The following is a 19,495-nucleotide window of genomic DNA, read 5'->3' on the forward strand; positions in this document are numbered from 1 at the left end:
CGCTTCATGGCCTCGCAACAGAGCCCGAGCCAATCTGCCTCAAACAGGCCAAAACACAGCTAGCTTCGCTGCAAATGGGATGTATTAAAATTTTTGTATTGCACACGAGGAAAGTACTATGTACAGACACAGTTTTTGGTCAAGAGTGCATAAACAAAATTACAAAAAATGTCTCTTTTTCCAGTGCAAACGCAGTTAAGTACATCATTTTGTTAATGTATTTAGTGTAGTTGTTATAGATCACTTCAGATCTCTTATGACCTGAGAATAAAGTATTATTCCAAAAATTAATAGCCAAGTTAAGTGCAGTTATAATCTGGTGGCTAAGTAATTAATTTCAACAATGATGTACACTAGGGGTGTGCCATGATGTATTGTACACAATAATGTCATTATACCTTTTTAAATTATAAAAAACTCCACATATTCATTATAGTGGTATTCTGTCTATGCAGCCTATGTTGGATTTGTTTTGCTGTGTAGTATAAAGCTTTAAGGGTATGTTTTGTGTATAATAGTTTATGTTATACAGGTTTTGTTTATACTGGTACTGCCATTCCATCTTAATAACTCGCATCACTATTGCACTATTGTTTTGTGTCCCTTGTGTCACGTATTTCTATATCTGTGACCTTGTTGTATTGTTCATTTAGTGTCTTTTATTCTTTTTAGTGATATTTTTATCTTGCTGTACTTGTTTTTTGGGAAGGAGAGCAACATCATTTCAATAATCTGTCCTGTACGTATGCAGTATTGACAATAAAACTACTTGACTTCACTTGTTTGCAGTTTATATACATGCACTAAAAAGTTAATTTTATGCTACATTATTTCTGTTACACATTGCACTTTTATACTAATTTTTATACAAAAAACTTTACAGATTGTTTTGTTTCTTTTTAATGTTTTATTTTATAGCAGTATTACATTCTTAACATTAATAAAATGGCATGATATGGTTTTAGGGACATAAACTCTTTGAGGCAACTATACCACTCAAACTATGAACTAACATGCATACTACAGTCAAGTTAGCTTTAGAAAGCTGGTGGGTGAGTGATTGTAATCAACAGAGCTGTATACCAAGTGACAGTAGCAATATGACTTTTCAACACTGTCAGTTACCATAGATAAACTACAGATTACAACTGAGCTACATATGCAAAGCACCATGCGCTGTTCTGAAACAAGCTACAAAAACACAACGTGGGCTATGACTCATTGCACAACACAGCACCAGAATGCATCAAACAAAATGGTAAATTTCGACATCACGACTGTATCAAAACCACTATGCTCACCCACACACTTACAGACACATGCCTACCCTATCTATACAGACTGTAGACTGTGGTGTGTTAGTGTTCACTGTGCTGGCACTAGTGGATCATATAAAGAAGAGTGCTGCTTGGGTTTATAAACTGCAGTGTCACTGCTGGACTAAGAACAGAAAAAATATAATACGTGGAAATTTGAAAAAGATACGAATAAATATAGTGAGAAACTTTAGGCCATTTTACCCGGGCAATGTAGCCTAATTCATACAGCAGTCTCATGATGAGAAAGACATGTGTAGTGCAGATAGAATGATGAATGAGAAAAACAGATCAAAGTAAATCTTACTGTGAGGGAAAACCAGGTTTTCATTGCACTCTTCGCCGATGCATGAGCAGATGAAGAGCTGACCACTGTCTGTTTTATACTCCTTCATCTCACACGTGGAGCTGTTATAGTCGTCCAGATGAACGCCATACATAGGCTTGGATGGGAGATGACATACTGTCTCAACTGTTTGGTTGCCCTCATACCTGAAGGAAAGCACATTCACACACACACACACACACACAAAAAATGATTAAAGGGATTATATAAAGAGGGAGGTGCGCAGTATAAACACAGTCAGTCTAGGATATTTTCACATCTAGGCAAACAAAATAAACCCTTTAGAGTCTAAAAAACTCTCCAACATTAATTTAGTTAAAACTTTTTGAAAACAATGTGACGAATTTATGGAAAATAACAAGTGTGATTCATTTGAAGGAATAGTTTAGTCACAAATCTTGTGAGGTTTGCTTTTTTTAGATTGGTTGCATTCATGCACATTTTAAACTTTTTAAATAAAAGCACACTCTGGTTTAATATCTCTCTTGGTGCAATTTCTTTGGGCAATAGTGAACACAGTAATTTTATTTGGATGTGGACTAAATCTACTGTATTGAGACCATGCTTAAGAGGTGGTTGTGGTCTAGTCGCAAACAACCAAGTTCTATTGTAGTGAGAACACAATCACTATAACTCGTCTAAAACACAGGATTTTCTTTCTTGCTCCTGCCTTAGACAGTTCTGTTCTCTCTTTACTTATTGTTTTTTGTGACATATTTTGATGCAACTCTTTCTTTATCATCTGTCCCACTAACAGCAGTCCTAAACTTTTTTTTTTAGTATCTGTGATAAAGTCAAACAGAAAAAAGCAAAACAAAAAAACTGTGACTTACCAGATTGCCACGCACACCTCATCACTTCTCTCACAGATAGATGTGATGCTGCAGTTGGCCTGGCAGGTGCCCGTGCCGTTACAGGAAGAAGGCTCCCTATCGCAGAACTTGCACAGCCTTGTCAACTTAAATATCCCAGGAACCATCCCTCCTGCAACACAATAGAAGTGCAACATACATTCAGCACAATCGAAACTGAGATGCAGCCCCGTGCCACAAACCTTTCCACCACAGACTGTCAAACTTACTGACTGTCAATTTCCCTGAATGTAAACAGTATAAGCATGAATTTGTTCCAAATCCAGTCCACACTTTTGGTATGCTCCAGAACTCTAGTTTCTCATTCGGTTAATTAGCATCCCACAAGCCTTAATTACCTCCTCTAAGCTTGTTGTGAGCCAGAACAGAATGAAATTGTGGTCTGGAGGTCCTTGGGTACTGGATAAGGATCATGTGCATTCAATATCGTAAGTTCTATCTTCTGGAAGTGGCATATCGACATGCTGGAGGGGGGCACAAGTCTGTAGAGCTTCAGTATGGCGTGCTAAAGTGATCAGTATGATCTTGCATACAGATCTCCTTGGCCATCTTTTCTATCTCTGACCTGTTCACACATGTCCTCCTCTGTGGAGCATATTCAAGCTCCCTCAGGCACCACAAAGTGAAAAACAAAGATTTTGAAATGGTTCTTGACATGCATGTATGGCATCTATAAACCTTTAAAAGACTATTCATTTATCTCATTTATTAAGGTGGTTGTAGAAAAAAATGCAAAACTTTCAAGACAATGTATGATTTGACCTACCAGAAAGTTATCCCAAACATTTTTCCTCAAACTGCGAATATAATACTGCACTGCCCATATATGCTTGGTCTCCTGGATTGAATATGGATGCAATTTCTGCTAAAATCACAGTCATTTCCACCCAAATACACTATCCACTGATGGTGTTAATGCTCTACTATGACACATTTCATACACATGTGACACTCTGGTTTGGGGAATGCTAAATACCCTCATTTACTCCAGAAATTCAATGTCCCATCCATCTGGCCTCCACTATCAGGCCTCGCTTAAACGTATTCATGGTAATTCATGTATTTTTTCAATGAGCATGCTCGTCAGTGTTCAGCCTAACTCTCAAGATAACAATGTATACAGGTATAGGTGTTCCCAAGCCATTCCCTGAGATAACACTTCCTGATCAACTTACAGTACATACAGATATCCCATTAGTATTTTTAGGCTACATATATCTTACTAAAACATGTTTTTTACTTCAAGACAAAATTGACAACCATGCCCTACTCACACACACACACACACACAAATACACACACAAACTTACAGCATTTTTCTTCTGCTTTAACACAGAGCTAATGACCACACATTAGCTCTTACAGATACCACTGACAAACCAATTATACTGAATGAAGCAGTCTGAATCAGGTGTGAATAAGAGGTCTGGTGTGAATCGTTTCTCTGGCAGTAATAAATGCCAGGAACAGGCAGGGTTAATCAAGACAGCTCCAGCAGCTGACCACTTGTGTCCATGTGTGTATACGTGTATGTGTGTGTGCACGTATTTGTGTGTGGGTGGCATATGCAGTCATTAAACAGTGTAATGTAGCTCTCTACAGCAGCTGTCAGCTTGTGTAATAAGCATGCCTCCCCTGATAAAAGCCTTCCTCTGCTCTGATAAAAGGCTTTCCCTGCTTCTGGCTGGCGGTATGGGAAGCCACTGGGGTAAAACCATCACAAGAAATGGGGTCCAACGTATATAATAAGATATATGGCTACTGTAAGCAGTAAACTACATTAAAACAGTGTGTAAAACACACACAAATAGCATTCTTTCCAAGTAACAAACAGCATCAAGGCAAAAGAAAATAGAAAGAAGCACATGGAGCTGCAGAGGAAGCCTCTGATGTAAAAGGAACTACCAATCCTTAATATTGGTACAAACTACCTTAACCCAAACATGTACAAAAGTTTAAAACAATTATATAGAGCCTCTTTTATACATGCAAACGTCAAAACTAAACTGTGTAAACTGTTGTGAGAACATCTAATGTGGACAAACAAAGTGACTAAGTGAAACTAAGTGCGCACCAACTATCAACAGTCATACCAATAACACAAATTTTTAGGACTTTTAGGGTTTTGACCCACAATTAAATGTAATAAAATATATTATTGTCATTTTAAGCCATTTTCTGCCAATTATAGTATAATTAGTATAATAGCATAATAATGTAATTACAGCCTTTACACTGGAATTGCAATATAGTGTAAAATGTCATAAAATATCATACATAAATATAAACTGATATTTTTGAACACATGCCAGCTCATTCATGTTAAGCAAAAACAACTGACCATATTGAGGTCACAACAAATGATTGAGATCATGTTCATTCTTAATATAATTATTGTGACACGCCTAACAGATATTACCAGACAGAGCTGTTTGTGTGAATACAAATGTCCAAAGACCTTATTCTGCCAGCCCTCTAGTACAAAAGTGCAGTTAATGTCCGAATGTAGCCTCTGTGGAATTGAGAAGGTGATTTTTCACAGAATTCACAGTATCATGTCGTGTCTCCTGCATGCACTACACTGGCACCACCCCTTGTCTAAACTCTTGTGAGAAAATATGATATTCACAGATATTTAAAGTCTAATGCGGACAAACAAAGCTAAAAAAACATTATTTTAATTTGTTGTAAACACAAAATGTAAGTGAGCACCAACTCCATATGTTTTTGAACACAACAGATTATGTTAATGTACCTCTGTAACTACCTAATTTTATTTCAGAATTTATCCTGCTACTTCTATCAACAGTCATATCAATAAACACCAGTGACCCAGTTCCACTGGCAGCCATACATGCCCGTGCCAAAACAGTGTTTCCACCATGATGTGGCATGCTTTGGATCATGAATCCTTTCTTTTCTTCACCATATTCAAGATAATCTTGATTCCATCTGTCCAAAGAAACTGGTTCCAGAACTGTGCAATTTTAGATGTCTGTATCGGTCTAATCTGGCCTTTCTGTTCTTGAGTGGCACCAGTTATTTACATTCATGAAGATGTTCTTTGATTGTCTGATATTTATTATGCCAGGTAGTCCAGCCTTTGTGCATTTGCTAAGCTTGCCAGTGCCTTCTTTCTGTTTTTAAATGAATCAAATTGTTGATTTGGTCTAATAGGCTTCTCTAATAGGTTTAATATTATTTTAACCTGGATCAATATTAATACCAACACAAATCCACATTTTAAAGCAACTCTACACCTTTTCAATAATCTGAAAAGGACATTTGCAATTTTATCAGCAATTTGTGAGTGTAAATTTTGCAATGTTTCTATAATGCAAAAAGCAGCTGACATTTCCAAAGTGCTAAAACATACAAAGCAGTTCCCGCAGGAAACAACATATAAGGATATGACATCAGTGATACTCTAATATAATCCCACATTCCATTACTGTAAGCATCACAACATCCTTCATGAAGTCCAGTTTGGCTCCATAACCATCCTCTGAGAAATACACTGGCGGGGACTTCTTCAGGGTAAATTCAGGGTGTTAACAAGAACATTGCTGAACACCCCACCCCATCATTACAGACTTTTTCCCAAACACTCCAGTGTATCAAAATCAAAACAAGTTCAATTTCTCTTCCAAATACACATGCTTTCCAGTTTTTTCAAAAAACTAACCAATCCAAATCCACTTGGCTTCTCAAACCCAATCAATCATACTATATCATTTTGCAATTTGTAGACCAAGCTTACTCTGAGCTGAGGGAAGCAAGGCAAACTTAAAAACAACTGATATTGATCAGACTTGATCCCAGTCCACCTTCTTGCAAATTTTTATCATAACAAGGTGATTGAAGCCGAGTAATTTTTAAGGGTGTGTAATAATCGAGAGGAAAGGTTTTGGTGTGGTCCTTTTACCAAAACAAAAAGAATCCTTAACCAAAGAAGAATCACCATTGGCTGTGGAGAACTTTGTGAAGAACCTTTTACAGGTTACAGGTGTCTTCACTTGATGACAAGAATCTTTACCAATTTAGGGTTCTTCCCATTCTAGCTACACATCTTTATTACAAGCATGGCTTTTTGTGCAATCAAAATGTGGTTCTTTTATGGAACTAGAATCGCAAATATAGATATTTCTTAACTAATTTACACAAAATACGAAAAAATAACCAAATTCCAGAGGGATTATCGATACTTTTTTCACCATTTGAAACAGCATTATTCTCTGTAGTTTGCTAAGGCAGTGAAATACCATTTATAGCGCAATTGTCTTTTGTTGATACTGTATCTAAAATTGCCATAAAGCATACTGAAATATGGGTTTTTAGTCACATCATCCAGTCCTGTCTATGACCTGACAGTAGATTAGCCACAGCTAATCTACTCTCACTATATGAAACTCTAAAGAGATCACTTCAGACTACAGCAGGATCACTCTGTTCTCCCTATGTCTCCCCCTTCCTTTCATGTGTCCCCTCTCTACTCCTCCCATTAAAGGATGGACCAGGTGACCTGCATGAGGAAGGAAGAACAGACCAGGCGGAAATTTGGCTTTCCTTCCACAGCTAGAATAATAAAGCTGGATAACTTTTACTGCCTCTGCAGAGAGGTATAAAGTTACAATGAGCTGATTCAGATTTAACTTTGACTCTTCAGGAAATTATTCAGTACAAAATTACCATTAATATGCAATATAATGAATACATGGTGAACACATGTTGCCATTACATGATGATAATACAATAAAAAACAATGGAATTATAACAGATATAGTTAGGCATATACCAACATGTTTGGCCACAACCAAACCCTCCACAAAAAATTTAACATTAACATGGCCAAATACCAAATATCAAATACAGTCTCTTTTTATAAAATTGCATGAAATAAATAACCTAAACGTACTTTTGTCTTGCAAAGAAAACAACTGTTACATAATTACTTACATAATTACCCTACAACTAGACTTCATTCCTGTCCAGGAAACCGACCCTTAGATGGTTGATTTAAATATTTTTTGAACCCTGAACATTGTAATATCCAAACAGACATAGCAACAAAGCACTTGAAATAGTTTAGTAAAAATCATTTTATCAAGTATTAAAATCAGTTTCCAAATAATTGGTGCATGGGTAAATTTTGGTAAATTTGAATAATTTCAACTGCATTTCCACACTGCTGCACTTAATGTTTTAAAGTGTCTGAATGTCTATGGATCATGTGGTTTGTGCATGTGGTTTGACTTCAGCAGGAGCACCACCACAGCATGCAGGGTGATAGCAGCCCTACGCGTCATCTAAGCCCCATCACCCCTCATTCAAAAAAGCCACATCTTCCCTCGCTCCCCTTTGTGCAGGAAGAGAATGTGGATGGAAGCCTCTGGATCAGTGGAGCGGGCCAAGACGGGATTGTGCCCGCCACGAGTAGAGGAAGACTAATATGGTCAAATCAGATCCAGCCACTTTGAGGTTACGTGACCCTTCTTCTCATCCCTAAATAGCTGTTCCTCAGCTCCGCACCCAGAGGCCCACAGAGGCAAGAGTAAACATGGGCTCAGACTCACACCCCCTTCTCAACTGGTCTGAGCCTTACACTACTCTGAAGGCCTACAAAAGAGCTCTTTCAGCCTGAAACCTCTGCTCTGCTGCCTGCACTGAAAACCCATTCACTCAGAAGTCCATCACTACTAATCTTCTTATGGGACAGCATAGAAATGAAGTCCAGTAGCCTCTTCAGGTTTCTCTAGATCATATTTTCAACAGGTGAAAATATGCGTTTATGGGTGCTAGCTGGCTTAAGGTGCAGCATTGGCAGAAATGCAAAGTAGGGTGTTGGCGTGATATAAGTTTTAAGATAAACACATCGAAAGAGCTGCAATAACATTGTGAAAAACAGCAAACAGGGGGAGCACTTCACACTGCAGACTGTGCAAATATAACACAACTAGGCTGGAGGAAGAGCGAGGTAGATCAAGGTAGAGTGTGATAGAGGTCCATAATGAATACACACACCAAACACCATACTTTCTAGCCTTGGAAAAACAAGTAAGTTAAAGTGAGGTAGAGTGAAGTAGAGGTCCAAAGTGCATGCAAAAACCAAAGAACTTCTTAACAAGGGAAAAACAAGTGAGGTAAAGCATGATAGTGTGAGGCAGAAAGAGGTAGATATCCACAACCAATGCACAAATATAACAACCTCTTAGCCTGGGAAAGAAGAGTTAGATAGAGGATGATAGAGTTAGGTAGAGATCCACAGTGAACGTACACACCAAACAACCTTTTAGCCTGGGAAAAACGAGTGAGGTAGAGCATAATAGAGTGAGGTATAGGTCCACAGCGAAGGTACACACCAAACAACCTTCTAGTCTGGGAAAAACAAGTGTTTAAGAGCATGATAGTGTGAGGTAGAGGTCCACAGTCAATGCACAAACTAAACAAATTCTTCGTCTTGGAAAAATAAGTGAGATAGCGCAAGGTAGAGTGAGGATGAAGTCCACAGAGGTCCAAGTGTTAAAAAAATGAAGTAGTTTAAACAAATTAATCTTAATTTACCACGATTTACATCAATATCGGGCTATTTATCAGTGGTAGTGTACAACATATTTTCGTCCAACTCGTATATCACTACTGCAGTGAGTGGACATCATGCCGCCTTTGAGTAGCTTGGCAATTGACTCAGGGGGTGTGGTGCTGTAACTGTAAAGGCCTAATAGTTCAGACAGGCTGTGCAGAGCTAATGATAAGTCTAAAGGGTTTGGATACTGTCCTAAAAAGGTCAAAACAACTGACAGAAACGGTAGGACTTTTATCTCTGAAAAACGTATGCTTATCAACATCAGTGCAGTCAAGTTTGCATTACAGACAGACAGACAGACAGACAGACAGACAGACAGACAGACAGAGGGTGAGGCAGACAGACAGACTAGCCGAAAAACATGTAGATAGCCAGATGAGCAGATATAGCCAAGCATACACACTTTATCAGAAAAGTACCAAACTGTGTAGTTCTGCATCCTTCACAGGCAGACTGCATGACTGCACGTCTGTGTATATCCTAGCTCTAAATGGTCAGTGCTGAAGGTGGAAAGGGAGAAAACAGGTAAAGCAAATGGCAGTGTCTCAGCGGAATGCATTACGCCCACAGCCAAAGGCTCTCTGATGTAATGAACTATGTGTAACGGCTAAAACAAACAAGAGCACTGCCACTGCTACTGCGCACAGGCACAGCTCAGTGTGTGCATTTAAAAACATAATACATCAAATGAACTGAGCAGTGCAATACTTTTCCATTTCTCAGAAATACAGGGTAGATCTGGCTGAATGCACGTGTGGACATTTTTACATCATCGTGAAAAGTGCAACTGCATCTAATGACAACATATTTACAGCCTGTAAATCATACAACTCTCTTTGTTCACTTTTTTTGAGTGATGATTGGGTAATTATGATCTAGGAGCGAGGAAGCACCTGTCAGGAAAAGGCCAGTTTAGGGAGAGTGACATATGGAAAACCAAGTGTTGAAAGAAATATCTTCTGACAACCAAAGCTTTGCCCATAATGTACTAAGACTCCATTCATTCCTAGTCACTTTAAGTGACTAGTATTTGGATTGTACACTGATAAGATTTTAGCCACATACATTTACATTGATAGTCAAATGAGATTCTGTTAGACTAAAATACATCTGCTGTGTGGGACATAATATGCAAATTCATCCATTGCACTGCACTTGTTATTGTAGTTTCAGTTATACTGGGAGGAGTTTTGGTTGTGTCTTGTAGATACAGATGTGTGATCTTTGTACTGCTTTAGACCACCTCCCGAACAAGTTTGAGCAGTTGGATTTGCATTTATCTAAATTTAAACAGTTTTGAGAGCATTTACACTTGCATTTTTATGTGGTTTGGACTTATGCAGATATAATCCTGATACTCAAAACACATGAAGTAACCAGGTGTTAACGGTGTAATTACTGAACCTTCAAAATCCAATCTACTAAAACAAAAGAGATCCTAGATTCATGCAAATTGTTGTTTATTATAGAGTTTGCTATGACAGACTCTGTCTATATGGTCAATTTATCACTTACATTTAATAGATATAAACCCTGTAATACTAGTTATAATATTTTAGTATAAAAAAAGTTTGTCACCTCAAAATATGTGGTAACAAGCAAATAATCTGGTTAAATTAAACTTAAATAAAGACTCCAAATAAAACTATGCAAAGCAAATTTTCAGATTAGATTAACAAAAACATAAATTAAAATGAAACATTCACTTTAAATTAAAGGTGCAGGATATTGGAAAAGCACAATCTTTTTTTCTGTGATATGATATAAAAATACAGGTGTTTTCACTACATTTCACCAGAAGTCAATGATTCAACATGTCATTATATTAATAATGCACTCTGAATACCTAACATTGGAGTAAAATAGCAGCAAATGACAATGTTGGCATGATATATTGTGCAGACCAAGTTCAAATAAACTTGAACACTAATTTCAAATTCTAAATCTAAATCTAGGGCCTTTTGTAGTAGGTAATAAAGTTTCTGAAGATCAACATAATATATGGAGACCTTTCAAAACACAGCATGATGAGAGCCTACAATTTCATGATAATACATTCAAATGCACAGTGCCTACACTAAACTGTGCAGAATGGTTTGTAATAGAAATATTTTAGGAGCCATGTAGGCAAAAGAGAACCCATCAGCCTTGTCTATCACAGACAGGTTGCTATTTAAGAAGGGAGCTGAGGCAGGGAGGGCCTCATTTGATATAATTAGTGCCTAACTCACCTGTAATCATGGGGTAAAGAACTGGAATTAATGACAAGGGAGAGGAGAATAAACAAACAGCTCACACCATTTGAAATAGGGACAGGGCGTCTGGCTGGAGCTTAAATGTTTTCCTCTCTATACCCTCAGAACTAAAACCTCCCACTAAATACAGTAGAGCAAGAATGTAGAGGTTGGCTAACCTTCAGCATCACCATTTCTATACAAACACGTGAGAAAAAACCTGTGCTGCACCTACTATTACTATACAGATCTAAATCACAAACACATCTGAAGGCAGTGTAAAAGCTAGGGATATATTAGAATGGGTCAAAGCTTAAAGATAAGTATAAATTCAAAGAGTAAAATTAATTAATTGATAAATTCACTATTTGACATTATTTTACTATTAAATTATATTTCTCTGTGAAATACAAGACTTCATTGCATTTAATTTACTTAGAAAGTCGCAAGTGGGAATGATGTCACGCCCCAGTTGATTTGAAATAATTTTCAAAAACCAGTTAGCTAAAGACATATTAACATTTTTTATGGCAAATGCAGCCAAAATAAGTACTACTTTTTGTTATTTTTGTTAGTTTTTAAGCAGTTCCAGGTAAACAATGCATTGTACAACATTTTGCACAACCAAACACTATAAAAATATGTCCACAAATAGAAGCTGGACAGTGCTGTGTGTAGGACTGTTTTAATGAGACACAAATACACAGAACCGCTATAAAACTGTATAAAACTACTGCTTTTACTATTGTTGATGTGCGGTGCAGCAAACTTGGATTCCAAACTTAGGACTGGTGAGGGTCTACTAGCTTTCCAACATAAAACACAACATTAGTATCTAAAATGTAACTATTAAAATAGTTTCTGGAATTTTAAAGGCAGACTCTAATTTTAAGGTCGCTGACTGAAAATAGGTTTGGGTGAACAATTTAAAAAAGGCAACACAAGACAGACATGTCTATGTATACCTGCGGCGGAAACGCCTTGGGTGTTTTATTATTAGCCTAGCATGCTGAATAAACCCCCTCATAAACAACCTCCTGCCCATAGCATGTAGCTGCAACTCAGCACTAAACTCCATTACTCCAGTGAGCACCTGTGGAAATATGTGACTTATTACTTATGTTGCGCAACTTGGGCTTCAATATGAGCTACAGGGAAATAAGCAGCACATAGTATCCATCTCTGAAACATGTCCACCATAGGCTTATACCTACTGGACACAGTAAAACCAGTCTGTTTATAGAGAAGAACATAGTAGGTAGCTGTGCACTGGTTCAGAGGTGCTCTGCTGCAGTGCTTAACAGAACTACTGTTTACTGATTTTAATTGAGAAAAAATATGTAAAAACATTTAGTTAGGTTATTTTAGCACTTGGCCTGTCACAATAATTATATGGACATATTTTTTCCTGACCTTTGTAAACATTTCATATATTACAATATCTGAATATTATTAATAATTGTTTTGCCCTTTAAAAAGAAAATAATTAAATGTGTTATTATGCTACTACTGTAATTTATTCTTATATGAGCAGCATAAAAGGATCTTTAAATGCCAATAATATTGTTTAACAAAATAATTCATGGAACATTATATTGTCCATAAAATCAATTATTATTACACGCATCTTAAACACTTTAATTGGTTGCTATTGCATTTTTAACAGTTTCTTTGAGTATTTTAGCTATATAGTTGTGTCCAGTGTAACTTAGTAATTTTTTAAAAAACATCTCTTATTAGTGAACTCCACACCTGGACTGTTTTTTTTCCTCTTCAGCAATTTGGAGTATTTCCAAAAGATACAAAACTTTAAATATATTTGTGAGGTAAACATAAATGCACAAATTTTACTTATTTTTAGTCATACACTTTTTAAAGAAGTGTCTTGTTATGGTTTCAGCACCTGCACAGGTTTGTTGTTGTTCCTTTTGAGAAAATATTTAAATATGAGTATATTTGAGAGGAAAATGGGGTCTAGTTTTACTCAGACTCACTTTAAATCATGTATATTTAGTAGAAATGTGATTATTCTGTGGTTTCAGCACCTGCATGCATTTGTTGTTGTTTCTTTTGAGTACTTCCAGAAGATACATAAACAAAAGTATATTTGAGATTCAGCACCTGGATGAATTTGCTGTAGTTTCTTTTGAGAAAATATTTAAATGTGAGTATATCTGAGAGGAAAAGGGGTCTAGTTTTACACTGACTATAAACTTTAAATCGTTAACATGTGATTATTATTCTGTGGATTCAGCAGATATAGTGGTTTGTTGTTGTTTCTTTGGAGTAATTCCAGATGTCTAGGCGATGCTAAGTTTCCTCAAAAGTTTCTTTAATCAAAACTCATTTTAGTCACTCGCGTTACGTTAAAATATGTTTTTTTGGTGGATTCAGCACCTGAAGTGACCATCTGTTGGCCCAAAAAGAGCAAAAACAGCCCTTATTATAATACCACAGTTGAGCCTCTGAGCTCTGTCTACAGCTCCTGGTGTCTTCTTCCACTGGCTAATTTCTCCTGCAGTTCACTGAAGTAAGTTAGGTTAATTAACGAGTTACTCAGCTCCTGAGGAGCTTCTATCGCCTCATACTTTTACAAACTCTTATTAAAGCTGTTTTTTTTTTTCAAACTGCCGGAGCTATCAAACACATGAAGACATGAACAGTCAGTTACTTCAGTCCAGCCTGCGCTCTCTCGCTCTGCCCAGCTCTGAAGCTGAAGCTCTCTGAGGAGAGTACGTTAAGAATATGAAGAATATGAAGAAGAAAAAGTGTCAGAGAAGCGGACTTACCGACTCCAACCACGGACACGAACACAGCGGCCCACCACAGCACCAAACACCGACACGACTCCATCACTCAACTTTAGCCCGTCCGAGCCTTCATTAATAAGAGGCGAGCCGTAGAGTTAGTAGTAGTGCGAAGTAAAGCGGCGCGCGCGTGTGTGTGTGTTTGAGAGAGTGAGTGTAAGTGTGTGAGCGCTCTCTCTCTCTCTCTCTCTGAGGAAAAGCTCCTCGGCGCTCTGTGGGCTGAGCCACTGCAGCCCCACACAGGAAATCTTTGAGCTAGGGCAGGACTTTTCCTCCTCCAGCCACCCTCCCGCCCTCCGCAGCTCCACACTCTCTACCCAGCCTGTAATTACACGCCCCAAAGTCTAATTTAGAGAGCACTACTTTAAAATGACACGTTGACGATAATACACACACACACACACACACACACACACACACTGGAATGCAAATGGCAGTGAATTTCATTGTCAAGTGGCTGTAGCTGCAAATGAATTAAATATGTAACATCAACTAAATACAATCCTGAGAGAGTTTATCAGTTCTTGAGAACTTTGAGCATCATCAGAGTTTGACCCAGCTGGCACACAACCGACTTTTAGACATTGAAATGCGGTTGAAATATGATTTAAGTAAGGTTGAAATATGGTTTGACTGTTGTGTAATAGTGGGTAATAGGCCTGTCACAATAATTGCAATATCGATTTATCGTACAATGAGAGAAACATGACCTCTATAATTTTTGATAATCGTAATATCGTCTATTGTGTTTATTTGTATGTTTGTTCACACATATAACAGTAAATAAAGTAGGTGAATAAATAAGTATATAGTTCCCAAACTAATTCATCATTTAATAAATGATTCATTAAAATTTTGTTGTCTTTAAAAAGTGTATATTTGCTTTTTTATGCTATCCTGTTATGAAAACAAAAATATTGTGTATTGCAATAATTTCTGGGACAATGTCGTCCACAACATTTTTTTCATCATGACAGGCCTAGGGGGTAACATTCTTTATACTCTGTAACTTCACTACAGTGATGTAAGATTATTTTTAAAACTCTGTTAATCATAGGATTTTCTAGTTTTAGTGAGCCATGGTAACATTGAAATGCCAGCTGGGGATGAATAAAGAGCTAATAAACAAAACATAGAAAGCAAAAGAACACATGTGGCATGAATAATTAAGTCACATAATGAGACATGGGGTGTGTGCCAATTGTACACTACAAAGAATACTGTATATGCTATATGCCAATCATATAGACTTTATAATATAGCAGAAAAAATACCAAATACCTTACATCACCAAAAGCCATGCAGGTGTATTTGTTACCACACAATGACTACCGGTACCTACTTTATTTTCATTCAAATTTAACAACAAAGAAATTTTGGTTTTTTTGGTATGTCTCAATGTTGAAAATGTTATATGTTCAAAATATATTTCAAACTGTAGCTTTTAAAAACAAGACAAACATACAGGCAATTACAGTACATTTACACAATCAGAAAAAAAATTGGCAAAATGAATGAAAACCATAAAAAAAAAACAGTATTATATATATATATATATATATATATATATATATATATATATATATATATATATATATATATATAATGTACCATGCAAACTGGACACACCCATAGACAGCTTAAGAATAATACGAGAGAGTGAGACAGAGTGTGAGAGAGAGAGACACCTACAGTATCAGAATGTAATGGCACTTTTTAACACTGATAAGACACACTATTCACAGTGAAACAGTGATAGTGTTAATGACTGGCAGCAGAGTGTACTTTTTATTTTTGTTTGTCTCCTTTATTTGAAGCAAGAGTCAGAGAGTGAGAGTTAGCAAAAGAGAAAAAGAAGGAGGGAGGCGAAAGAGAATCGGAGTGAGCAAAAGGTAATAAGAAAAAATAAATGGAGAGAGAGTTAGAGAATGAGAGAGCTAGAGAGAGGGAAGAAAGATCAAAGAAAAATACATAAAAGAGAGGGGGAAGCTAAGACAAATGGCTAAACAGAGGGAAAGAGATACAAGAGAGGTTGAGAGACTCAGAATGAATTAATAAGAAACAAAGGTAATGATAAGTAAGAAAGAAAGCAAGAAAGAAAGAAAGAAAGAGGGGAAGTTGACAAAAATGTGGGGTATCCTCTCTCTCTGTTTTGGATGAGCAGTCCTAAGGCTCGAGCTTGGCCAGACAGACAGGCCCGAACATGCTACACACACACCTGGCAAAGCGCCACCCAGCCTGCCTCGCACACCCTGCCGCTGAAGATAAAGGCAAAAGAGGAGTCACAGAGTCTGCAGCACTGAGCGCACGCCAGCAGACAGCAGCACTTGATGTGGAACCACAGGGAGTCAGAAGGCCACATTGCTGCACATGCTGCCGGGAGCTCTGAGGTCTGCTGGTGCTCGATTGCAGTTTGGGCTCGATCATGTCGAAATATTCTCTGGTGTTATATAACAGTACTAACAGCACATCTCTTTCTCCCTTTCCATACACACATTTCAACATGGTTTTACCTCCATCCCTCCACCTACGCACACTATTTACACAGTGTGTCCCAAGACTCAGCCCCTAACAGAGTCACACCCTCCCCTCCCCTCACTCCATCACCTGTGGACTCATGTCCACAGCACTCTGTGTTACTCCTCATCTCCATTAGGACCCATTAGTCTCCACTCATTATTCCTCACTTCAGCTTATTCAACTCCACTCTCTGCCAGGGGTGCATTTCTCTGAAGTGAGAACACCCTCTTGGCACAAGTGGAACAGGTTATGAAAGATTCTGGGAATCTGTTCGGACAGACAGAGACGGAAAGACAAAAAGAGTAAATAGAAACATCAAAAAAAGTTAACGAAAGAGAGAGAGTAAAAAGAGAGAATATGGGATACGTTTTTTGGTAGAAAGATGCAAAAAGATTGAACTGTGAAGCATGGCGGGGGTAGCATCATAATGTAGGAACTTTTTTCTCAGTGAGTACTGGAAAGCTTGTTACAACTGAAGGATGCATGTGTGATGCAATATAAAGGTGGACACTATCAGAAAGCATCATTAAAATAGAAAACTTCACCTTTCAGCTGGACAATGATCTCAAAACCCAGCTCAAAATAACAGTGGTTGAAAGTTATCATTCATCCAATATACACAAGCTGGTTTAAATATTCCAAAAAATGAGAGAAAAAAAAAACACTTGTAAACAGTAGACAATGTTGGTAAAACTCACTCCAAAAGGGACAGTTCTACCAAATATTATGCTGCATTCTTGTCACCTAAGAAGTGTAAATTTCAGAGCTGGGAATGACATCACGTCCCAGTTGCCATTTAGATAAAACAAATAAAATACTTTATAGATTATCAAAACTTGTTGACAGTCCTTTACTGGTGTTTAATGGTGAATTAAACCAAAGTATATCCCACATTTTATGTTTCCGTTAGCATTGTCTTTTGTGTGCAATATTTTGCTCACCCAAACACCTTGAAAACAAGAAAACATGTCCACATTTAAATTTGGACATTGGACCGCACTATATGTATACAAAACAAAAATAGATAAAAGTGGTAGTAAATTGTAAAATACTACTGCTTTTTTTTTACTACAGACGATGTTCAGTGCAGCCATCTTTGCTCTTGGTCTTGGGTTGGTGAGGCTCTCGTGGCTTTCAGAGTAGGAATTTTGACTTTTGACCAGTTGGAATTTCACACCAGGAATTAATTGGAAAATGAAAGATCAAATGAAGCACAGCATTAGAGGTTAAAGCAGCATTTTCATTTTCCAATTTTTATTTTTGTATTTATTTGTTTTGTGTGAGATTTGCAATCCAGATAAATATGATGATGGAAAAAGGGATTAACTAATTTTGCAAGGCTTTATAAAAACAAAAAGAGAAATAGAGATCTATTATTCGTAAAAGTGAAGCCTAATCTATACACTTTTATGAATAAAGGTGCTACAAAATTCAAAAAGTTCTTTAAGTGACTTAAAACAAACAAAAAAAATAAATTCTATGCATTGAGACATCTTTATTACAAACCATTTTTGTATGTGGTTCTTCTATGGCATAGCTTAAAGAACCATTTGAAGCTCTTTCATTTTTAATACTGTAGTTCCCCCCATGGTCCCTGAAAGTCTCCAGATATCAAAAGAGAAGGCTGTATTTAATAAGAACTAGAATATCATTCCCTTTCCCAAGCTCCATCTCCTCACGCGCTGAGTGAAGACGTTTCAACCTGACAGGTAAATTATTAGCCTCTGATGACACATGGCGGTTTTATTCTCTTTCAGCAGGTGCCCTCAGGCTGTCACACTGTCTGTAGAAACCAGCCTGACATTTCACTGTTGATGACAGTGCTGCCACAAACATATCTAAACATATCAAGTGTAAGCTCTAAATGACTGGGAGGAGCAAATGCGCTACTCCTGTGTTTCTATTACACTTTATTTCATATCAAAGCTCTCCTCTGAAGGAGCTGTGAACTTTATTCCGGTTTATTCTTGGCACTCAGAAGCTGCATAGAGGAGTTGGGTTTCTGTTGGCGTGCTTTGCTTTGACACAGGCACTCCTCTAGTATCATCTGATCCAAGTCACCAAAGAAACGACGCATCATTCATACACGCCGTAGGTCAGAGGTGAAAGCCAAAAGAAGCACTCTTACTTACCAGTGAAGGATGAGTCCTATTGTTCTGGAGGATTGTGATAAGTGGTTCCTGCCAGAAAGTTCACTTGATCCTCCGCATTGAATCATCACTGTTCCTGAATGGTTCTTTACTTAGTTCTAGAATGTTAACACTGATGTTCTTTACACTTAAAAAAACATTCAGTTTGAAACTTCAATAAAAAAACGTCTTTAAAGGTTCCCTAGGATAGAGACCTAACACTAAAAAACAGGTTGATCAGAAAAGGACCAAAAGGAGGAGAAATTATTATTTCTTACTTACTTCTGAGCAATTTGTATACTGGGCAGCACAGTGGCTTGGTGGTAAGTACGTTTATTGGTGGTAAGTCCCTATCTGGGTAGAGTTTCCACATATTCCTTGTGTCCACATGGGTTTCCTTTGAAGATTCTGGTTTCCTACCAAGGTCCAAAAACATGCAGATTAGATGAACTGGCCACTTTAATATGCCCATTAATTGGTTATTCTAAATTGCCCTGAAATTAGTCACTCTATCAAAATACTAAATGTATTTTGTTTTTTGTGATTAACTGTAATTCCGCAAATGTTGTTCTAAATCACTGTAGGGTGGGCTTTGATTAATTTTAGCAAATGTCAACCCCCCTCCTATGCCTTTGTGTGTAAATATGTATGTATGTCTGTAAAATGTGTGTCTCTTTGCCCAGATATG

The 19,495-nt window shown here is 37.3% G+C and overlaps 1 protein-coding gene across 1 annotated transcript in view; it reads right to left on the bottom strand.

Moving 5' to 3' along the window:
* The window catches only part of tgfbr2b (transforming growth factor beta receptor 2b), a 34,019-nt gene extending 19,602 nt beyond the window's left edge, over positions 1–14,417 (bottom strand). The window contains exons 1-3 of the mRNA XM_007251820.4: positions 14,141–14,417; positions 2,496–2,646; positions 1,624–1,808 (exon numbers count right to left, since the gene is read on the bottom strand). Of these exons, the coding sequence (XP_007251882.2) occupies positions 1,624–1,808; positions 2,496–2,646; positions 14,141–14,204 (400 nt within the window). The 5' untranslated portion in view covers positions 14,205–14,417. The remainder of the gene's footprint in view (positions 1–1,623; positions 1,809–2,495; positions 2,647–14,140) is intronic.
* Positions 14,418–19,495: the final 5,078 nt, after the last annotated feature.

The sequence above is a fragment of the Astyanax mexicanus genome, chromosome 6 (assembly GCF_023375975.1).
Source record: "Astyanax mexicanus isolate ESR-SI-001 chromosome 6, AstMex3_surface, whole genome shotgun sequence".
NCBI classification, from domain to species: Eukaryota; Metazoa; Chordata; class Actinopteri; order Characiformes; family Acestrorhamphidae; genus Astyanax; species Astyanax mexicanus.